Source organism: Quercus lobata, chromosome 11 (assembly GCF_001633185.2).
Source record: "Quercus lobata isolate SW786 chromosome 11, ValleyOak3.0 Primary Assembly, whole genome shotgun sequence".
Lineage (NCBI taxonomy): Eukaryota > Viridiplantae > Streptophyta > Magnoliopsida > Fagales > Fagaceae > Quercus > Quercus lobata.
This window is the reverse complement of record NC_044914.1, coordinates 17,910,481-17,935,372: the sequence shown is the minus strand read 5'-3', so window position 1 is coordinate 17,935,372 and position 24,892 is coordinate 17,910,481. Positions and strand designations below refer to the sequence as shown.

The following is a 24,892-nucleotide window of genomic DNA, read 5'->3' as shown; positions in this document are numbered from 1 at the left end:
TATTGACATCATAGGGAGGATTGCCCTAGGGCTTCTAACGAACATTATTATATCTTAGTGATTATAAACTACTTTACCAAGTGGATAGAGGCAGTGTCTTTATTTGACATTGAAAGCTAAGCATGTGGCTTGATTTATTGAAGTAATATCATTTGTTGGTTTAGGATTTTGCACAATGCAGTTACTAATAATGCCATGCACTTGATGTTCAAAAGGTTATTTCAGACATTCAAAATCATCATAAGTTTTTTTCCTTACAAACCTCAAACCAGTGGAGCAATGGAAATGGCAAATAACAACATCAAAGTCATCTTGGAGAAAATGATTAAAGGCCAAAGGAAATAAGCTAAGAAACTACTGTTTACTTTATGGGGTTATAGGACATTGATCAAATCTTCTACATGGGAACACCTTATTCTTTAACCTATGGTACAGAGGCGATTCTACTTGTTAAGATCAAGGTAGTCAAAGGCGACAAGGCGCCAAAAAGGTGCTAGCCCAAGTGTAGCGAGGCACCAAATTCTAAATATAGTTATTTTATATATAAGGTCCCAATCTAATGTATTTATGTATAAGAATATTATATAAACAAATTTGACTCCGTTCCTATTGGATAGGAGCTGGTCTATAGAACCAGATTTGGGGTTTGAATCCCAACTAAAAAATTAGTCTCCATCCAAATATCAACTAAGTCTAAATATTAACCACAAATCACCATCAAAAAATTAGTTTCCATCCAAATATCAACTAAATCTAAATATTAAACCAAAATATTGTTCATAACTTCATATTAAAAAGAAGAAAACTCCTAAACAAAACATTGAACTTCATGACTATCCATGACAAAACAAAAGCATTTGAAGATTGAACATTCTAATAGGCTAATAGCTTGAACATGGTTGTTAGTTTTAATCTAAAGGTCATCATCAGACTCTTCACTCAAGTTTCCATCACTTTCAAAACCCCTTGAAACAAATTTATAACCATCAACGTTCTCTTCCTCAGTCTCATCAGAATCAACATATTCCTTTTCAATATTTGGTTGGGATGTTGAGGCCTTTGAGCTTGCCCTTGATTTTGTTTGGAATATAGTTCTTTGGTTCTCCAACACCAACAACTCTTGCCACTACACCCCATGTCAAACCATCATCGTCCTCATCAAAAACCAACTCATCTTCAACATTCATATAAGATTCAGCACCCATTTCCCCCAATAGCCATTCATTACTTTCATCTATATCATCTAAGGTGATGGGATCAATAACATCACACTTATCATATCGTGCCTTCATCTTTTGATTATACTTCACAAAGACTAAATCATTTAGTCGCTTTTGTGCTAGTCTATTCCTTCTTTTTGTGTGAATCTACAAGCATTTATGAAAACTAAGTATTAGACTATTAGTGAATAATTAAACCATTAAAATTTTCTATGAAATAAAGTAGCTCATCAAAGGATAAAATCTATTTATCATACTTAAAAACTCACCTGCTCAAATACACTCCAATTACGCTCACAACCACATTCACTACAAGTCAAACTCAAGATTTTTATAGCTATCTGTTGCAAATTTAGAGTTAAGCTCCCATACAGACTCCACCATTCAGCTATCTTAAAAAAATGAATAATGATATACGATATACATAGAAGTTAGATTTTTTATTTGTAAAAGTGCCACTGTTCTAGTCATTTTAAGTTAGATATAAATGCTTTCTTATCCGGAGCCCTTGTCTTTCTTGATCTTTCCACCAATGGAATGCCAAAGAGTCCTTCAGCTTTCTTATACATGGATAGCTCAAACATGATTTTGACCTGAATTTCAATTCTTGGAACTAGTCTTTCTATACAAGCATACGATTCTTCATTTTTCTCTATCTTAAGATCGAAATAGAAATACTCTAGATTCAAGAAATGACCCACTGCATGCAAAGGCCGATGTAGTTGACATTCCCATCTCTCATCAATGATTTTAAAAATATTTGAATGCCTTTCTTTATTCTCATTAAAAGCTTTTATAATAGCTTCTTTGGCCTTATCCATTGCCTTATATATATAACCCATAGCTGGTTTTCTCTCATTATCAACAAGGTGAAGAACTCGAACAAGAGGGCCCATAACTTTAAGAATGTAAACTATAGTATTCCAAAAGGAAGGCATCAAAATCCCTTCTACTACTCGTCTAGCATTTGCTTCCTTTGCCCATCTACTACGAACCCACTCCTCAAAAGTAAACATGACCCTTAGGTTATGCCTTTGCTTATAAATGTAAGATGTGAAGTGCAATTTTCCCAACCCTAATTAGCTCTCTTTGGTTTGTGTATTCTCTCATCATATTTAACACACCCCCATGGTTGTAGATATATCCAATTAATTGAATGGCTCTTTCCAAAGTTTTTGCAATTCTAGGAATTTTTCCAATGCCCTTCAATATAAGGTCAGTGCAATGTGCAACACATTGAGTCCAATACAAATTGGTCATTTTACTTCCAACAACTTCCCAACCAACACATAATTAAATCCATTATCTAATACTTCTTGGACTACATTAACCTCCCCAATCTGATCTACAAATGCATCAAGTAATTCGAAAGTTTTTTCCCCAGTTTTCATAAAAGATGATGCATCAATTGACTTCACAAACATGATTCCAGATGGGCAATTCACCAAAAAGTTTATCAAGGTCCTATTGGTTCTACTAGTCCACTTATCAGACATAATAGAACAACCATGTTTCCTCTAAGATTCTTTGTGACCACTCAATAACTCATTTGTGTAAGTCACCTACTTTTTGAGAATTGAAACTCTTAACTCATGGTAACTAGGAGGCTTCATATTTGGACTATACTGCCCAATAGCTTCAACTGTCCATTTAAATTCATCTAAGCAAGCAATATTGAATGGTATACCGGCTATATAAAATAGTCGGCCAATATACTGACAAGCTTGTGCTCTTTTCTTTTTGTCAAATTTATCATAGATGTTAGTTTGCTTCATCCTATCATGTTTTCTAAGCTCAACCACTTTTTTGGGCTTTAATGTCACAAAAGAATCCATGGGACCTTTCAAATTTTTAGACTTTGACATTAATTTCACAGTTTTCATTCGGGTGCTACTACCAACCCCTTTCCTATTAGAGTTAGACATGGCAAAACGGGTTAGAATTTGAGAATCAACCCAACCCGACTCGAAAAATACCTAACCCGAATTTTTTAAACCGAAGCAAAACGGGTTGACCCATGACCCGACTCGTTAAAAAAAATTCGCTAAAAAAATATTTAGACTACGTCCTGATACTAGGTGCATAAAGCACAAAGTACCATAACCAATAGTTAATAGATTATATATATTCACACTTCACATGAGACAACAGACAAGACAAGACAATCACTAAGAACTTCACATTCAATTTGACTATTTGAGCTTCACAACTAATAAGAGCTTCACAGACATGAGAGTGTGAGACAAGACAACCATTAAAAAAAAGAAAAGAAAAGAAAAAACCTCATTAAATTTGACTAGCTGACTAACTGTAGTCCAAAGGCACAAACGTGAAACATGACAAACCACAAAGGCCAAAGCTTCCTTAGTTCCTCAACTCTTGTGCCTCTGCCCTTCTTTTCACACTTTCACACATTTCACACTTTTTAAGTTTCACACAAAGCTTGCGCCTCGACCCTTTCAGCTTTTCTCCGCCTCTACTCTTTTCTTTTCTTTTATCTTCTCCTCTTAGTTCTTTCAATCCTTAAATCTTCACTCTTCAGACCAATCTTCCTCTTTCTCGGCATATATGCTCTACACTCCACTGCTACTTTCTTACTTTTGTATCTCTCGCCACCCACAGGTCACACAGCCTATATCTCGCCACCTGCTCACCCATTTAAGAGGAGCACAATCATAAATCATCAACAAGGGTGAAGGTAAGTTAAATCCTTTTCATCATTCTCTTAAATTCCTAAATGTTTTAAGTTTTTGGATTGATTTTTTAATATTATGATTTAGCAATAGTAATATAGTATACTGCTCTACTAACATTATATTTAATTGTTTGTGTGTTTGATTGTTGAAAAAATTGAAAATGTCATTGACTCATTGTCATTTGGATGAATGTCTTATGTTCACAATTTCTTTAGATGTTTTAAATAGACTAAAATTTTAATTATATATTTTGCTTTGATAATTAGAGTACAACGGCTTCTCCGACTGTAAATTTGGAAAGTGATGATGATGCTGTAATTATGGATACTTCTACTAATCCTTCACTATCTTTAAGAGTTAATTCAAAATCAAAGGTTAAGAAACAAAAAAGAGTTTCAGGGGGAAAAAAAAAAAAAGGAAAAATAACACACTTCTTTAATTTGGACTGAATTTGTGAAATTGCCTATTGATGAAGAAAGGGTTAAGTAAGGCTATTTATTAATGGTGTGGGAAAATATTTTTGGTAGATAGTCATGATGGAACATCAAACTTGCACTGCCATCTTCTCAAATGCTTAAAACGAAATGAAATAAAATAAGATGGTGAAGAAGAGGGTAGGGTATTACAAAACAAGATAACTCAAGAAGAGTTTCATGAAATGTTAGCGGAGGCTATTATTAAACATAATTTACCATTTAGCTTTGTTGAGTATGAGGGCATTAGACAAGTTTTCAGCTATCTAAATTCAGATGTTAAACATATTTCTAAGAATACTTCAAATGCTAATGTTCTAAAACTTTACAAGAAAGAGAAAGATGACGTTAAAAATAAGTTGAAATCAATTCTTGGTATAATATGTTTGACTTCAGATTTATGGACCTCTGTTACCAGTGAGGGATATATTTGTTTTACGGCGCATTACGTGGATGAGAATTAGGAATTGAAAAACATCATCTTGAATTTTTGTCATATGCCACTTCCATACACGGGAACTCTTTTATTGGAGAAAATTTTAAGTTTCTTGGAAGAATGGGGTATTGAGAATAAAATATTTTTCATTACTTTAGATAATGCATCTAATAATGATAATTGACAAGATTGTAAGATTATATCTCCTTAAAGAAAATTTTATGTGGCCCACATTTGAAGATGAAACTCATGTCTTAAGTTTCTTATTTCATGTCTTAAGTTTCCTATTTGTGAAAGTTACATTTTAGATATAACATTCTTTAGTAACTCTCAAATGGTGTAACCCATTTGATTAATAAATACCATGAAGTTACAACTTTTAAGCTCCTTGATGGAATGAGAGTTATGGAAATCTTCATCTAAAAGGGTCCCTAGTCTAGCCTATATATATAGCCTGTGTTTCCATCAAAAGGATATGTGTGAGGAAAATACCATAGATTAGAAGACCCTTTTATATACACTATCATCATATAGTGAGTCTTTTTTTCTTCAAAGATTTAAACAACTATGGCTGGAGGTATGTGTATTTTATTCCGCAACCCTAAGTTTATCTTACAAAGATTTCATAAAGAAAAAGCTTAATGAGGGGGGTTTATTATTATGTGATGGTATCTTTTTTCATGTGCGTTGTGGTGCTCATATATTGAATCTTATTGTTCAAGAATGATTGAAAGTAATAGATGACTCGATGATTAAGATCTGAGAAACTATGGAATATCTTAAAGGATCAAAGAGTAGAATGTGCAGATTTGATGAATGTGCCAAGATAGTTGATATAAAGAGAACAAATGGTTTATGTTTAGATGTGTGTACAAGATGGAATGCAACATATGACATGATTGACAGTGCTACAAGATATCGTTCTGTGTTGAACCATTTAGCAGAGAAAGATGCTAATTTCAAGCATTGACCAACAAAGGATGAATGGAATAGAGTTGAAAGGATAACTCAGTTTTTAAAACCTTTCAATGACATTACAACTCTATTTTCTAGAACTGATTACCCTACAACAAATCTATATTTTCAAGGAGTGTCTCAAATTGAATTGCTCTTACTTGAAGAAATGGAGAGCCAAGATTCATTTATCAGTAATATGGCAGAACAGATGAAATGTAAATTTGACAAATATTGGGATTGTTATATTGTGGTGCTAGTTTGTGCCATTGTTCTTGATCCAAGGTATAAGTTGGATTATGTGGACTTTACTTTCAAGAAAATAGAACCAATTGAACACATTACTGAAATGAAGGTGGAGAGCGTTCAAACTACATTGTATAAGCTTTTTTCAGAATATGAATGCCCCAAGCCTGTGGCCACTACAAATGTTTCATCTTGTGTTGGGAGTTCTAGTCATACTAGCGGTGTTGTGGATGATCTTGATGATGATGAAGATATTGAAGATGATGTAAGTGAATTGAATTTTGTTTGGTATATGTTGTGCTATGTTTTTTTAATAATAAAGATTGTAATGTTGTGTGGTATTATTTTTCATTGCAATTTTTTTTAATGATTAGGAATTTGAGCATTATGAAAGTGGACGTGGTGCAAAAAAAAAAAAAAAATCTCAGTTGGACTTGTATTTAGAAGAACCTAGACTTAGCAAGAAGAAAAATTCAAAGTTGGAAATTCTCTCTTGGTGAAAAGAGAATTACAATTGGTTTCCAGAGCTCTCTTTATTGGCACAGGATCTCATGAGCATTTTGATAACCACTGTTGCTTCTGAATCAAGTTTTAGCACTAGGAAAAAAATTCTTACTCCGAATCGATCACGTCTTTTACCTGAGAATGTGGAAGCTACGTTGTGTACTAAAAGTTGGCTATGTGGATTTGAAGGTAATTTAATTTATTTATAGTCATAATTATACAATTTTAATTCTTTATTGATTTGCTTTCATGGTACCTTAAGTTATATTAAAATATTGTATTATAGATAAAGATGCTGACGAAATTGGCCAACTTGAGCTACACTTTGCAAGTATGAATATTTGTAGTGCTGAATCTGCTACCAACATAGAGTAGATTGATATTGAAGTGTAATTCTTATAAAATATTTACTTATTCTTCTTTACTTAATATGTTATGTTTATTTTGAAATATTTTTTTGTTTAGTTTATTTTTCTAAGTAATCTGACTTTACTATTATTTTAAATGCAATTGGAACATGTGCACTTAAGAAGGCCAATAACTTGATATGGTCCATGACATGTGGTTTTTTTTTTTTTTTTCCTTTTTCTTTTTCTTTTGTGGGAATGATGTTATTAGTGATGTAAACTTAAAATATACTTTTTATAAGTTTACAAGTTTGCTATCATGTGTGTGAATTACTTACCTTTCTACAAAAAAATCAAACATTTATTTTAAATATCTTGATTTTCCATGCTAATTATGTATTTAAATTTTTACAGAGTAAGAATCTGAACTTTTTGTACTGGTGCTAGACTTATTGATAAGGATAGGTCATGATTCATATATAATGGTTACATATATTTATTTCTTTCTTGATTCATGGGCACTTTCTCTGGTGGCACTAGTATGTATAGAAGTATTGTCCTCATGTGAAGTGGTGTCATGTGACCTAAGTATGCAAATACTTCTTTGATAAAGGAGTTTGAATGTAGAAGCAAACTTTAGCTTACTAGCAAGATTCCCCTTCTAACACCCATTCTGTTTTGGCGATCTTTAAAGCTGATTAAGTTGGTCTTGCTAGCTACTACTGGGTGGCTTTTCTACATACTAGTGTAGGACAATGAATTGTACAGCCGATATTCAGATTAGCTAGCTTTATTGACTTTTGCATCATTAGTAAAGCTGATTAAGATGGTTTGCTGGCTTACTTGTTTTGTTTTGTTTTAAGATCTATCTATTTTTGAAGTTGTAAACTTGTAATTATATGCATTTTGATAATGAACTATTAACATTGAATACTTTTTCCATCATGAATTTATAACTATAAATAATTTTTATCATGCTCAAAACTGTCAGAATTGAAATGATATTAACAAGTGGCATAAAGTGCAATTCATTTCTTTAATTGATTTTATTTATTCTCTCTAAACAAGTTGTCATTGATTTGTTTTTGTAATTGAAAAAGAAAAAGAAAAAAAAAAACTTGTTTGAAAAATACGGGTCAACCCAACCTGACCTGCGACCCGACCTGAACCGCCCGTTTTGCCACGTCTAATTAGAGTATGATTTTTCCCTTTTTGGATAACTTCTACTTCCTCTACCTTATCATCATTTACATCCTCAATTTCAATCATATTATCTATATCATCAAAATCAAGCATCTTGTCATAGTTTTCCTTCTCAGTCTTCTTCTCGGCCATATAATGCGCAAGCTCTTCTCTAACATGATCAGGACATTTTAAACACTCTGTAATGTTTTTAAAATTCCTCACTTGATGCTGCTTTACTCTATGTATCCCTTCCTTTGTGACTTTATTACAAAAGAGGCAAGTCACTGAATTTTTTTCTTCAACATTAGCTAAATAATTATATTTTCATCTCGGATCTTTTCTCTTCCCATTATCTGAAGCCATTCTACATATAAAAAAATAAAACCCAATACAATACATTTAATAGGATTCTATATTAAGCTAGCTATGTATCATTTACTATGGTTTAAGCTCTGGAAATTGAGGGAAGCAATGAGTTTAAGAAAAGGAAAATATAGGAAAAGAAAATAGCGAAAGATAAGGGAGAGTTGCTATGAGATAGTCAGAGTCTAAGAGAGAAGGGTAAAGGAAAAAAAAAAAAAAAACGGAGAAAAAATAGAGAAGGAAGAGTTGCGAGAGAAGGGTATGGAAAAAAAAAAGTAGAGAAAATACAGAGAGGAGAGAGTTGTTGGAGACAGTCAGAGTCCAAGAGAGAAGGGTAAAGGGTAAAGGGTAAAGGGAAAAAAAAAGTAGAGAGGAGAGAGTTACTGGAGACAAAGAGTCCAAGAGAGAAGAGTAAAGGAAAAAAAAAAAAAAAGCAGAGAAGAAATAGAGAGGAAAGAGTTGCTGGAGGCACCAAGGCAATGAGAGAGTGTAAAAAAATAAAATAAAATAAAAGAATAGGAAAAAATTACCTGATGTTGGTTGATTGCCGGCAGCCATTGGCCCACTCTTAGTGGACCCTCTCTTCCAAACCCTAGAAGAAGAAGAAGAAATACCAATGCTATGCTCTGAAAGTTGTTGAAGAAGAGTGGTTCTCAAAACTTCTTTTTGAATCTTTTGTTTTATGCTTATTTTTTTTATTAATTTATTTGAACTAATGCATGACAGTTCATCCCCACTAAAGATAACAAGTTTAAAACTAACATTGCACCCCTTTAAATTTACAAAACATGCCATTAATGGCTTTAAAGTGACCAAATTTACTGAGGTGCTCGCCTCTTGCCTAACGAATTATGTTTGGGTGAGCGCCTAGGTTCTAGAGGCGAGCACCTCACGAAAGGCGCCTTGCCTCAATGCCTTTAAGGCGCTTTTCTGGTGCCTCGTCTTGCCTGAACGCATAGGCAAGCGCCTGGTGCGCCTTTAACTACACTAGTTAAGATAGAGGTAAATTATTCAAGAATGCTCTTGGAGTCCCATATCCCAAAATAAAAATGGATGAGGGGTTGTCATGATGAGTAACTATTACTTACCGATGAGAAATGACTTAGAGCACTCTATCACTTTCAAGAATATAAATGACTTATGGCAAGATCGTTTAATAAGAGGGTGTAGTTGTGAGATCTTAAGGTTAGGGATTTGGTTCTCAAATAGTTGAAAGCTGTAGTTTTTGATCTTAGAGAGAAGTTTTGGCCAAACTGGATCGATCCATATATAGTCAAAGTCATTCTTTATAGAGGTGTAGCCAAGCTCATGAATTTGGATGGGGATGAGGAGTTGGCCTAGCTTGTGAACATAGACTGACTTTAAAAATATTGTAGGTGAAAACAAATATATATATATATATATATATATTTATTAATTTATAATATTCTATAACTATATCCAAAACAATTGTTCATTTTCACTTTTATGGTATGCTTGGTTGTGATGATTTTGGGGAGAATGGAAAAATGTAAGGGGGAAATAAGAGAGAAAATGGTTAAGAGAGGAAGGGGAGAGAAAACTGGAAGGGTCCTACTGTTTTCCACCCAAACTCACCAAAATGTAATCTATATATATATATATATATATATATATAAAACCGAAGCTTTTGAAGCTTCCACAATTTTCCACGTCAGCACATCATTAAAAAAAAAAAAAAAACAATTACCAAATAATAAAACAAAAAAAAATAAAACCATAACCACACGAATACCTTTCCCTTACACGATACCGGACAACAAATAAGAAAACAAAAAAATAAATAAAACCATACCTTACACGAGTAGCTTTCCCGATACTGGACCTCCACACACGAATAGCTTTCCCTTTCATGATACTGGACCTGCCTTCTCCGATTCTCTGCCATTTCTTTTCCACGGCAAGACCCACGGCAAGACTCACGATACCGGACCTCCATAACCACACGAATAGCTTTCCCTTTCACAATACCAGACCTGCCTTCTCCGATTCTCTGCTATTTCTTTTCCACGGCAAGACCCAACGATCCTTTCACAATACCGGTAGCTTTCCCTTTCACGATACCGACCCTGCCTTCTCCGATTCTCTGCCATTTCTTTTCCACGGCAAGACCCACGGCAAGACTCACGATACCGGACCTCCATAACCACACGAATAGCTTTCCCTTTCACAATACCAGACCTGCCTTCTCCGATTCTCTGCTATTTCTTTTCCACGGCAAGACCCAACGATCCTTTCACGATACCGGACCTGCCTTCTTCGATTCTCTGCCATTTTTTTTCCACGGCAAGACCCAACGATCCGACCCAACAGACCGATCCTCTGCCTCTCCCTTTCCACGGCAACACCCAACAGCCCGATACCGATCCGACCCAACAGACCGATCCTCTGCCTCTTCCTTTCCATGGCAAGCCCATGGCCACAGATCCCACCATACCCATATCCAATTCGCTCAATTTCCACTCTTCCCCAGCCCATGGCCCAACAACTACACCGGTCGGCAATGCAACCGACCTAGCCCGTCGAGACCGGCCCAAAGGTATTATCTTATAAACCTATAATATATATATATTTTTTCTGAATCCGAACTCTATATAGATTAGGACTCTATAACTATATATATAAAACTTTCACGATGCTTTTTTTTTCACGGCTATTCAATTTGTAGGTATGTTTTTTTTTTTTTTTCACGGCTATTCAATTTGTGTGGAAACTGAGCTAATTATAGAATTGTAGTTTTTGTGCACACACTTAGATAATCAATTTAACTTTTTTTTGAATTTTAGTTATATGTTTTTGTGTTAAAATTAGTGATTGAATTGTTTTTGTGTGGAAACTGAGCCACGGTTTTGAATTTGTTTAGTGGAAAGCTATTCAATTTCTAGGTTTTTTTTTTTTTTCACGACTATTCAATTTGTGTGGAAACTGAGCTATAGATTATTTTTTTACCCTAGCCTATTTTGTATTCTATGATTGATTGAATTGTAGTTTTTGTGCACACACTTAGATAATCAATTTAACTTTTTTTTGAATTTTAGTTATATGTTTTTGTGTTAAAATTAGTGATTGAATTGTTTTTGTGTGGAAACTGAGCCACGGTTTTGAATTTGTTTAGTGGAAAGCTATTCAATTTCTAGGTTTTTTTTTTTTTTTTTTTTTTTTTTTTTTTTTTTTCACGGCTATTCAATTTGTGTGGAAACTGAGCTATAGATTATTTTTTTACCCCAACCTATTTTGTATTCTATAATTGATTGAATTGTAGTTTTTGTGCACACACTTAGATAATCAATTTAACTTTTTTTTGAATTTTAGTTATATGTTTTTGTGTTAAATTAGTGATTGAATTGTTTTTGTGTGGAAACTGAGCCATGGGTTTGAATTTGTTTTAGTGGAAACTGAGCGAGGTGGAGTTATCTGCTTGCTTCCTGATAATCTTAGCGAAATTGGTGTGGAGTACGTTGAGGTTAGTTATTCATTACATTGTTCATACTGAATTTTTTTTTTTTTTTTACATTGTGTTATCTTAGTATATTGTAGTGTTCTGTTCACAAATTTGGTTGCATCTTTTGTAGTACCAAATATATGTGTGTCAAGAGTTTTTTTTTTTTTTTTTTTTTTTGTTGGCTGTATATTGTGTACATAATAATGATGTTTGTTGGCTGAGGCCTGCTCCTCTCACGCTACTATTTCTCTCTCTTCTCCGTTTGTAGTCTCTATGGCAAGTATTGATTGTCTCTACTTTCTCACGCTTGGTACTTTAAAAAAAAAAAAAAAAAAAAAGCTTTTGCATTGCTACGATTGTTGTAGAGGATCCTAAAGAAATATATGTGAAGCCCTAGAAAGCCTTGACATCTAATTATGTGTATTATGCAGTTATGATTATGATGCGATTCAGATCTTAGTGCTAAAGACCAGCAACAGAGCTTATTGATTGTCTATGCATAGTTTGTATCAATTTTATATAATTATTTGCAGTTGTGATATAGGAATTTGAGTTAGAGAACATGCAACCATTTAATTTGAAGTTAGGAATTTGCTTTTGATAATCAAGTATGCTATTCATAAATCACCTTTGTTTTTTTCTTTCATCTTCTTCTTCTTCTTTTTATTTATGTTTTTTGTTTTTAAGTTAAGGCTATTTTTCTATTAATTTGTGATTGAGATATTCTTCGAAGAATTCTTCAGTACTCCACCATTAAATATTGAAATTGTCCATTTAATTTGATGGAAGCTTTGAGCTGGCACGGTTCAGTTTAAAACTTTAAAGCTGAGATAATGTCAAAGTTTATTTCTTTATTATGTTTTGCTTTTTCTATAATTTTGTCTTTTTTTGAATTTTTTTTATTATTTCCAGATCCATTCTCAAGCGATTTTCCTAAATTAAATTCTAAATTCTGAAGCACAATTATTTCTTATGATAATCCCCCTTTGGTTCTTAATTTTTTTGATATGTGGTTATATATTTTCATCATTATTGCAAGGATTTCCACTTTCATCATGTTTATTTAGGGACAGAAAGTAAATTCCTTGCAGAAACATTCTTTTAGGCACAATGAATTCAGTTCTAAGTTTGAAATTGACCTATAGATACTAGGCTGAAGGCTATTGCACATAGTAATGGAAGATACATAGGGAGAGACAAATATATACTTCAGGGATTGTACTTCCCAGTTTTTTCCCCTCTTAAGTAAATGTTTGCTGGTACTTTAAGAACACATTGATGATGCTAAATTTAAGCAAGCGTCTTTTTTCATTTGTACTTTCCTTTCCAGCTTTTCCCCCTCTTAAGTAAACGATTTTTGTTCCCGTTTATATGACAAATTTGATCTTCGTTAAGAAATTGAGTCCTTTTACATTTGAATTGGATTCGTGTACTAATTATTGTCAGTAGACCTGACCTCCGAATCTCTCTCCAGAAAAATTTAATCCTAATCCTAAACCCACTACAAGCACACATGGACAAATTTAATTTGTCCTATGTCAACTAATCTGTTGGCTGTTTTTCCGATAAAATACCATGTATTCATTTCTTATAATGGCCTGAAGAAGCATGTCAATCAGATTTTCATTCCATTATTGCAAGGATTTCCACTTTCATCATGTTTATTTAGGGACAGAAAGTAAATTCCTTGCAGAAACATTCTTTTAGGCACAATGAATTCAGTTCTAGAAAAATTTTGACCTCCTCATCTCTCTCCAGAAAAATTTTGCAATCAAACAAACTAGAAATAAATTTTGCAAAAACTTTGAGTTTAATATTAATAAAAAAAATAACCAAAAAACTTAGATATTGAATGAAGAACAATGAGTTCGTGAGAGAAGTGCAATAGTCAAACCGGCTGGTAGTAATTTTTTCTTGAATAATATAAGCCTCTATTGATTAGTACAATGGTTACTAAGCATAAATTTTATAGCTGTTGCATTTCTTAAGACAAAAATAACATATTACACATTTTGATATTCAATAATTAATATTTTTTATTTGACAAGAAATTTTCATTAATCCATTGACTCAAAATTTGTGTGTGTGTTTTTAATTTTAATTATTTTTTTTAAATTTTAGATCTAATTGCAGATGAGATTAGGTCTCTTGAATTATCCATCCAAATATTTATCTCATGAAAAAATAAATAATTGGTTAGGTAAATCTTTTGGTGAACTTATACAAACCGAACATTTGGTTGACTTTTATTGACTCAGCTAAGGACCAATCTAATTAATTAGCAGTAATTTACACAATCATGGTCAATTTTTTATTTTTATTTTTTTGAGGGGAAAATCATTGTAATCAAATTAAATTCAAGTTTTGATTTATAAGAATTTATTCTAACTTTCTATATGAGGATATATATATATATATATATATATATATATATTTTTGGGTGAGAATCTTCTATCTGAGAATTTAGCTCAATTACTATGTGGATCCGTAATTTTTATAAAATTACGGATTATGATCCTCTATAGTTTAATGTAATTTCATCATAATGTAAATAAACTGGACTGGGCTGTAATTAATCAAAAGGCTGAGTCATACTCTACTGACTACTGAGCTCACTTTTAAAATCAATTTCACAAAACTTATGCAGGTCGGTCATTACAATCAATGGCCCTTAACATAATGAAAGGTATCATAACATTTTGTTAAGTGAGATGCGTTTATGTCGCATTCAAATAATTTCTAGCACCTTCTACATTAAAAAATTACATGATCTCCCTTAAGGTTTTTTTAAATTACGTGATATTCCTTCTTATTTCAAATTGATCAATATCCTTTGAATTGAAAATTATTATTGACTAATCACCCTCAATGCTCAAAAAATCATTGCTTTGAAATTATTTTAACGAGTTACTTATAAAGGATTAAATAAAATGTCTGTTTTTTCTTTTTTTTTCATAAGAGTTGTTATCCTTATTTTCTATTTTTTCTAATTTAAAAAAATTATGCTCTCTCTTACAGGAAGTAGGGTGCTTCAAAAACTCTGAGTTTACTTTTAATATAACAAAAAACCAAAACTTAATTACTGAATGATGAACAATGAGTTCATGAGAGATAAGTGCAATTGTCAAACCGGTTGGTAACAATTTTTCTTGAATAATATAAGCCCCTATTGATTATTAAAAGAAAAAAAAAAAAAAACCCAAGTAGTGCCAAATACCAATCCTTATTTTTTTTATTAAAAAAAAAATCAAGTACTATCATTGTGTGTGTCAAGAATTTTTTTTTTTTTTTTTTTTTTTGTTGGCTGTATATATGTGTACATAATAATGATGTTTGTTGGTTGTACATATGTTTTTGTTATTGGCTTCTCACAAGAGTTTGATAGAATTCCTAAATAGTGTTCATATGGTTGCTGTTTTAAATCTGCTTTTATCATTGTCTTCTATTGGTTTTGCAGGTAGGGATTTAGAATTTTGATATCTTGCTTATTTGGTAATACAACCACAAGATCGGGAAAGTCAGGTATTTACCAGTATTTCTTTTATTCTGTACTGTTTATTGTATATTTATTGGTAATATGTTTGTAGAGAGAATTTGAGAATTTTATCAAATAATCATATCTTTATGTTTTTTTAATTCTGAAGTTAGTATGTGAATGCTATATTTTTCTTCAATTTTTCACCTTTCTATAACATCTAAATGTTAATTTGTAATATATGTTTTTGCTATATAGTTATATTTATGAATTAAAATTTTGTGAATGTTTTGCTTTTAGTTTATTCCCCAAGCATGGACTCTGCTTTCTATGCAAGATTGAGACGAAGATTAATTTTATCTGAAAAGAGAAATAGAAGGGGTATGATATTGACATATTAAAAAAATATTTTTCTTTAAAAAACTCATAATTAGTATGTAACCTAGGCCAAACAAGAACAAGAAATGACGAGCCATTTGAAAGGAGTATTCGACGTAGACAATATAGCATTAATGATGAAAGCAGAAAACAACGTAAGTGTTACATTTTTTAGTTCTTCCAAAAAAGTTCTAAAATTAGGAAGAAAAAGTGAATTTTTGTTTTTGTTGTCATAGGAAAATTTACGGAACCATTGGATTTAGGACCTCCAACAATAGTATGTGAGCATTGTGGAGCTCAACTTTGGTATGAAGAGAGAACTGTAAAATCAAAAACGCCTACAAAACTGAAGTTTAGTTTGTGCTGTTCTGAAGGAAGAGTTCAACTCCCTCTATTGAAAGAACCTCCACCCTTTCTTGGAAACTTACTCAATATTAATAGTGATCAGAGATCAATAAACTTTCAACTAGGGATAAGAATCTACAACTCTCTCTTTGCTTTCACTTCTTTGGGGGGTAATGTTGATAGATCAGTGAATAATGGTTCTGGTCCATATGTGTTTCGTGTAAATGGTCAAACTCATCATAGAATTGGATCACTTCTTCCTGTCCATGGCCAAAAACCTAAGTATGCACAGCTTTATATTTATGAAACTGATAATGAAGTTAAAAATAGAATTGATGCAGTTATACGTGAAGATGATAGAAATTATGTGGATCCAGATATTGTTACCGGGTTGATGGAAATGTTAGACCAGTGTAACCAATTGGTTAAATGTTTTAGAATGGTCAGGGACAGATTTGATGAATCAGATATACATAATGTCAGAATTCGTTTAATACGAAGTCGCAATTCTGATGAAAGGCAATATGACTTACCTGTAACGTCTGAGATAGCTGCTCTTATTGTTGGAGATTTTAATATTGAAAGTTCTAATAGAGATATTATTGTTGAGAATCGAAGTTTAGGATTGCAACGTATAAATGGAACTCATCCAAGCTTTATGGCATTGCAATATCCATTACTTTTTCCGTATGGTGAGGATGGGTATATGCTTGGTATACCTTATAGGAATTTGAATGGGAGCAATTCTAGAAAAAGGGAATCAATAACAATGAGAGAATACTATGCTTGTAGGCTTCAACAACGCTTTCATGAGGGCAAGACATTGTTGCTTGGTAGGAGGCTTTTTCAACAATTTATAGTGGATGCATACACTTCTATCGAAGAAGAAAGACTACAATGGGTTAGATTCAATCAAAAAAAATTAAGGTCAGAGCTGTACTATGGTTTGAAAGATGCCGTTCTTCGTGGTGATACAGATCCCATTACCGTAGGCAAACGAATAGTCCTACCATCCTCATTTACTGGAAGTCCAAGGTACATGGTTCAAAATTATCAAGATGCAATGGCGATATGTAGATGGGCAGGTTACCCAGATTTATTTCTTACATTTACTTGCAATCCAAAATGGTCAGAAATCAATCATTCCTTAGAATTTATAGAAGGCTTGAAATATGAGGATCGGCCAGATATTGTAGCAAGGGTTTTTAAGATAAAATTAGATGAACTATTACATGATTTGAGGCATAAATCTCATTTTGGAAGAGTTATTGCTATTGTGTATACAATTGAATTCCAAAAAAGAGGACTCCCACATGCACATATTCTTCTATTCTTGGATCCAAAGGATAAGTGTCCAAGTCCAACAGACATTGATGGTATCATTATGGCTGAGATACCAGATCCAGATGACGATCCTGTTGCTAATGAAGTTGTAAAACAATTTATGATGCATGGGCCATGTGGATCTGCAAATCCGAAATCACCGTGCATGATGAATGGTAAATGTACAAAACATTTTCCGAAAAGATTTTATGAAGAAACAACAATTGATGAAGAAGGCTTTCCAGTATATAGAAGGAGAAATGATGGAAAAACAATAGAGAAGAACGGAATTCTTTTGGATAACCGATATGTTGTACCTTATAATGTAGATCTTTTGGTGAAGTACCAATCCCATTTGAATGTAGAATGGTGTAATAGATCTCAATCGATCAAATATTTGTTTAAATATATAAACAAGGGATCAGATAGAGCAACAGTTGTTGTAGAAGAGAATTTGCCAAATATTAGGAGTGATGGACAAGAGACCGAAATTGTTGTTGATGAGACAAAAGCATACTTGGATTGTAGATATATTTCAGCTTCTGAATCATGTTGGAGAATATTTGAATTTCCAATTCAGTTTCGATATCCACCTGTTGAAAGATTAAATTTTCATTTGGAAGACGAACATCCTATCATTTATCCGGAAAATACAAGCTTGGATAATGTTTTAAATATACCTGGTATTGAAGAAACAAAGTTTACAGAATGGATGAAAACAAATGAGGCTTTTGAAGATGCACGAGAGTTGACTTATGCTGAATTTCCTACAAAATGGGTATGGCATAGTAATGATAAGCAATGGCAAAGAAGGAAATCTAAATATTGTATTGGAAGAGTGTATTACACACATCCTTCAAGTGGTGAAAGGTTTTATTTGAGAATGTTGCTTAACATTGTCAAAGGTCCAAGAAACTTTAAAGAATTAAGGACTATAAATGATGTTACTTATCCAACTTATAAGGAAGCCTGTTATGCACTTGGACTTCTTGATGATGACAAAGAATGGCATGATTCCCTAATTGAAGCTTTGAATTGGGCCAGTGGGCAACAATTGCGTCAACTATTTGTTACAATGCTATTGTTCTGTGAGGTAGCTGATCCATTAAGTCTTTGGGAATCCAACTAGAAACTGATTACAGAAGATATACTAAATAGGCAAAGGCGTATCCTCCATTTCCAAGAACTAATTTTATCAGATGACCAATTGAGAAATTATGGATTGTATGAAATCGAACAAATCCTCCAACAATATGGAAGATCACTTAGAGATTATCCACAAATGCCCCAGCCAAATATGGATCTTATTCAGAATGGGAATAGACTTATTCAAGAAGAAATGTCGTATGATGTATCAAGTCTGAAAAGAGAACATGAGATCCTAATTTCTAGCCTAAACAATGAACAGAGAATAATCTACAATTCTATAATGGAAGCTGTTGCTACTGAAAGAGGGGGAATGTTTTTTGTCTATGGACATGGTGGAACGGGTAAAACGTATCTTTATAGAACCATCCTGTCTGGTATAAGATCAAAAGGCAAAATTGCTCTTGCTGTTGCATCTTCAGGAATTGCTGCTTTGTTGCTTCCTGGTGGAAGGACTGCTCACTCAAGATTTCATATCCCAATTAATGTAAATGATGACTCTACCTGTGACATAAAGCAAAGAACACAAGCAGCGGAACTTCTCTCAAAAACAAGTATTATACTTTGGGATGAAGCACCGATGGCACATAGGAATTGTTTTGAAGCTGTTGACCGCACGTTACGAGATATACTACAAATTGAAGATCCTCAAAATGCTGAAAAACCTTTTGGTGGTAAAGTTGTAGTTCTAGGGGGTGATTTTCGACAAATACTTCCAGTTGTGAGAAAGGGAAGACGAGAAGATATAGTCCAATCCTCAATTAGCAAGTCATATCTATGGAATGATTGTAATGTCTTTAAACTCCAAACAAATATGAGACTTCTACAGAACGGTATGAGTGGAATAGAAACATCATCTATAAAGGACTTTAGTGAGTGGATTCTTAAAATAGGTAATGGTGAATTGGGAGAAGGAGATGGGGATTACAACATTTCAATTCCAAGTGATTTGATTATCCAACCTTCAGAGAATCCAATGCAAGATATTATTGACAACACATATCCAGGTTTGGAAAATAAATACACAGATCCAAGTTACCTACAGGATAGGGCAATTCTTGCCCCTACAAATGAAGTTGTAGAAGAACTAAATGACTATATTGTGTCATCCTTAAATGGAGAAGTTCATGAATATCTAAGTTCAGATTCTATATGCAAGGCTTCTTCAAATGTTCCTGACCAAGATCTCCTGTATATTGTTGAATTTTTGAACACGTTGAGATTTCCAGGATTGCCAAACCATAAACTGACATTAAAAATAGGTTTGCCTGTAATGTTGCTTAGAAACTTGAATCAGAATGAAGGTCTTTGTAATGGAACAAGACTCATAATAACAAGATTGGCTACATGGGTGATAGAAGCAGAAATCATAACTGACACTAATATAGGCAAACGTGTGTTCATTCCAAGAATAACATTATCTCCAAGTGATTCAAAATGGCCATTCGTTTTAAAGAGACGACAATTTCCAATTTCAGTGTGCTTTGCAATGACTATAAATAAAAGCCAAGGACAATCATTGAAACATGTTGGAGTGTATTTGCCAAAACCTGTTTTTAGTCATGGGCAATTGTACGTTGCAGTGTCTAGAGTTACAAGCAGAAATGGCCTAAAATTCCTCATCATTAACGATGACACTGAAAAAAAGTCTGAAACAAAAAATATTGTGTATAAAGAAGTTTTTACCAATCTTTGACTCAAGAAACCAACTAATAAAGGTAACATAATTTCATATATATATATATATATATATTTTTTTTTTTTCTGTTTATCTTCTCCAAATTGATTTATGCACTTCGTATATGCTTACTGTTTTGTTAAATTTCATGTTTATAACATAATTGAATACAAGCTAATTACTATTTTCTATCTTTAATAAGCTAATTACTTTTTGATGTCTTTGTTATATTGCTTTGTTTTGTTTTATTCTATGCAGTATCTAAATCGAGTTGAGAATTTTTATAAACTTTCAAATTTATTAATCTATGCAGGTAGGGATCCAAGATGATGCAATATTCTCTCCTTAATCAGCTTTGTATAGACAAACACAAAGAAAATTGGAAAGTCATGGTCAGAATATCAAGGATGTGGAATGCAATCAACTCAAAAAATAATGATATTATTAGTTTAGATATGATTTTAATCGATGAGCAGGTTTGTTTTTCTTCTATAGCTTTTAATATTGTTTGATCATTATATATACCATGAACTCTATCTATATAAAACTAATGCACTTTACTTGCAGAATAATTCAATACATGCAATCATTAAAAATAATATTGCTAAAAAGTTCAAGCCTCTTCTGCAAGAAGGAAAATTTTATGAACTCTCTTATTTTCAAGTGGTTGATGGCAATGCATTGTATAGACTAGTAGACAATGACATCAAGATCATGTTCACATTGAAAACTAGCATTAAGGAAATAAAGGAGGATGATGTTGATATACCGCGTCATAAATTCGAATTTGTTGACTACAATAAAATACATGAACGCGTTAATAAACATGTCCAGCTATCAGGTATCTCTATATATATTATGCGTTATATTAAATTTATTAATAATTATGTATTATATTATTGTTATATATGAAAATAATTACATCCACATCTTTCTAATGCCTAGATATCATTGCAAATGTGATTAGTGTTGGACCGATTGAGCAACCTTGCATCAAAGGATCAAATGTCTCGATGAGAAACATAAATGTCATGACTATAGAGTATGTCTTTTTTTTTAAAAAAAGAAATTATTTTCAATACAAGCACTTTTTATTTCTTTATTTATTTTTGATAAATCAATACATGCACTTATATTATATGAACTTACACTGTAACATTGAAAATTTTTGACAGAGGACATGAAATAAAGCTTACACTTTGGGGATCAGTTGCAAATGAAGTTGAGGAGAGCTTCTTTACTGAAAATCCAGGCCCTTTTATCATAATTGCTACATGTTTGATTGTCAAGACTTTTAAAGGCAAGTTCATTTCTCTTTTCTAATTCTCTTTATAACCATCTTCTGAACTACATAAGAAATCATCCAATTGTTTGAAATACAAAGTATTTTGGCTAAATTATTATGTAAGCATCCAATGAATCAAGATAATTGTCTCTAAATTATTGAGCAGAGAATAATCATTTCAATGTATAAGAATTAAAAAGGTATTCATCACTTACTGTTGGGAGATTCATTCCCTCCCTTTACATTTTTCATTGTTGAAAGATATTTTTCTTTTCTTTCTTTTTTTAATCCGTTTCAAGAGCATGGTTTTTAGGATCCATTGGTTTTCAAAATGTGACAAACATTTTCTCAAGTGTCATTATCTTTAGCATCTATCTACCATAGCAAAGTTGGATTATTTACCTCTGTATTGTACATGTCTACAACATACTATGCTCTCTAATCTAGACCTCTCACTGATTACAGTAATCATTTCAGTGAAACTTCAATGTACTTTTTTTCCTAATGAATCCTATGCATTCCAGGAGAGTATAACTTATCGTCAACAAGTGGAACAAGAGTTTATATTGATTTGGACATTCCTGAGACTGCTGAATTCAAAGATCAGTAAGTGCTTTGTTTTGGATTCACATTTTTAATATATTTACAGTCTACAATACTATGTCTAATATCTTTATATAATATAATAGACTGGTGGAAAATAACCAACCAATAATACAAATGCCCAAGCAATTCAAACCACAAGTATCAATTGAAGAAGAGATGAACATCAACAGAAGAACTATAAGTGAAATCAAAAAAGTTATGTGGGACTCTGATAATAAGGTAAGAAAAAAATATACCTTCAACAATAACATTGTGTCCTTAACATTGCTTTTTGTACTTTAGACTTGCTTTTACAAAATTTAACTATAAAATTATAAATTGATTGATATTAAATTCAATTTCTAGGAAACGATCTTTACCTGTGAAGGAAAAATTATAAACATTGACATAGATCGTTATGGTTGGTACTTTATTTCTTGCGAAGTATGTCGTAAAAAGGTAAACTCAAAAGATGAATTTTTATGGTGTGACAATTGCAAGAAAAAGGCATGCTTCCCAATCCCAAGGTACACAAAATGAAAATGTTTACTTTTTATATTAAAATACACAACAAATAATATGATATTAACATTATATATGTCATTTCTTTTATCAGGTATAGAATTCAATTAAAGGTTAAAGATAGCTTAGGAATGGCCATATTCATTTTATTTGATTCAGAAGCAGAAAAATTACACAACATATCAGCCAAAGACCTTTTGAATAAATCTTTAGAGGTGAGAAAGTCGAATATAAAATTAGTATTTAATATTTACTACTTTATTTCAATGTACAATTTGAAAATGTTACTTTTGTTAGGAGCCCAATGAAGTCATCCTTCCTGTGCAAATAGAAAATCTGAAAGGAAAACAATTTGTTTTCCAAATACAACTAAATAACTTTAATCTCAACTATGGATGGGAATTCTTTACTATCAAGAAACTTTTTGACTCTTTTGAAGAAACTGACAAAGCAATTCAGCTTGATAAAATGACAGAAGTAAGTATTATTTAATTTAGCAAAATTACAAATATGATATTTAAGATGTATATGTTGTAATACATTCCTCAACCTATTCTATTGCTAGGTTTACATCAGTGATACTTCAAATGAATGTAGCAACAACTTATCAATTGAAGAAGATGGTGATTGTACAAAATTTCAAAAACTTGATGTTCAAACCAATGTGCAACTCACACCAACATCTGTACTCAAGGAAAACAAAAGGGCATATTCAGGGACTACTACAAAGCAACAAAGGAAGAAGATACAAAAAACACTTTAAAGTTGTCTTTCAATCTCTAAGATTTTCTATGCACAATTTGGTTTTAATGAATTTGTGATTTTGATACTAGAGACATATTGGAACAAAGGAAATTTTTTTGCTTTTATACACAATTTGGCTATGAAGCACGGATGCGGCACCAGAGGTGCCGCACCCGCGTCCGACGCGGCGGGACGTGGCGACGCGCAGGGGACGCCGCTGCCCGCGCGTCTGGCCGCGTCCCGCCGCGTCGTGCCACGTGGATTCCACATGCTTTTCGCCGACGCGAGCCGACGCGGCTTCGACATGGGCCGATTCACCCAGAATCGGGCCGACTCGGGCCTGAATTGGCCGTATCGGCCGAAGCGGCCGATTCAAGCCGAAATTCAAAAAAAAAAAAAAAAAAAGGTGCAGAACGCACCGTTTTGACTTATTTCTAAACCCTACTTCAGCCCAGTTTCACACAAACGCCAAAACATAAGCTCCTCTCCTCACATTGATCTTGATGATGAAGAAGTTGGTGTTTGATTGTCTTATTGATTATCTTTTATTTAGTTTTAATTTCAAACTTGTGAGTTGTATTTTAATTTCCAAATATCATGGAATGTTTTAGTTTCAATCTTGTGAGTTGTGTTTAATTTATGAAAATCATGTTTTAGTTATTATCTACTATTACTCTTAAATTTGGTATATGTTTGTATAATGTGAAAAAGTATGCTTAGCAATATATTAAACATATAAATAAAAATATTTTTAATAATTTTTTAATCGCTGAGTCCCGCTGCACCCGCACCCACATTTTTCAAAAATTGCCGAGTCCTGCACCCGCACCCGAATCCCGAAACGCACCCGTGCTACATAGCAATTTGGTTTTAAAAAATTTGTGATTTTGATACTAAAGACGTATTGGAACAAAGGAAATTTTGTTGCTTTTATGCACAATTTGGTTTTAAATTGAAACATAGAGGAATTAAACTCTTATATTTAGTTATTTGAGGATTTCTTTTAGCATAGCGTTAACTGTTTGTCTATATACATTTCATTTCTAAATATTGTAGTATTCTCTTTACATTTAAAAAACTCATGAGACTTAATTTGAATTGTAACTTATCATGTTTAAATAATTTATTTTGAATTTTAAGTGATTAATATTTGCATTGGTATGTTGTTCAGATTCAATAGTTGTGTCTTTAAAATCAAGAGGAATTCAAAAACAATATCTAAACTTCAAAGTTTTTTTAAATATAATGAATGCATTCAATATTTAGTGGAAGACATCAAATAAATGAAATTGAAAATTAAGAATGTGCTACCAAAGAATCAATGTTGAATTCCAAAACCTAATGTCACATCATTTGGAAAAAATTGGTAGCTTTTCCGTGTATCGCACGGGTTAACGACTAGTATCTACAAATTAGTGAGAAAATAGAGAGGAGAATGTGAGTTTTAGTCAAATTACTTAACTACCCTTACTTCACAAGTATTTTAAGCCTTTATATGTTACAACTCTTTTTTATTTTTAATTAATT

The 24,892-nt window shown here is 32.5% G+C and overlaps 2 protein-coding genes across 2 annotated transcripts; both read left to right on the top strand.

Annotated features, from left to right (window-relative positions):
• Positions 1-15,289: 15,289 nt before the first annotated feature.
• On the top strand, positions 15,290-18,534 carry LOC115966502. Its single transcript, XM_031085727.1, has 3 exons — positions 15,290-15,341; positions 15,660-15,740; positions 15,974-18,534. The coding sequence occupies exons 1-3, from the start codon at positions 15,290-15,292 to the stop codon at positions 18,532-18,534; spliced, it is 2,694 nt and encodes an 897-aa protein (XP_030941587.1).
• Positions 18,535-18,687: 153 nt separating this feature from the next.
• LOC115966501 (ATP-dependent DNA helicase pif1-like) lies at positions 18,688-20,247 on the top strand. Its single transcript, XM_031085726.1, has one exon. It carries the CDS (start codon positions 18,688-18,690, stop codon positions 20,245-20,247), a length of 1,560 nt encoding a protein of 519 aa, XP_030941586.1.
• The last annotated feature ends 4,645 nt before the right edge of the window (positions 20,248-24,892 follow it).

Excerpts from the sequence above, each read along its gene's own strand:
- LOC115966501 (XM_031085726.1), top strand. The coding sequence starts at position 18,688 with ATGCCCCAGCCAAATATGGATCTTATTCAGAATGGGAATAGACTTATT.
- LOC115966502 (XM_031085727.1), top strand. The coding sequence starts at position 15,290 with ATGGTTGCTGTTTTAAATCTGCTTTTATCATTGTCTTCTATTGGTTTT. Across the intron at positions 15,342-15,659 it reads GTCTTCTATTGGTTTTGCAG|TTTATTCCCCAAGCATGGAC; the intron begins GTAGGGATTTAG and ends TTTTGCTTTTAG. Across the intron at positions 15,741-15,973 it reads TGAAAAGAGAAATAGAAGGG|GAAAATTTACGGAACCATTG; the intron begins GTATGATATTGA and ends TTGTTGTCATAG.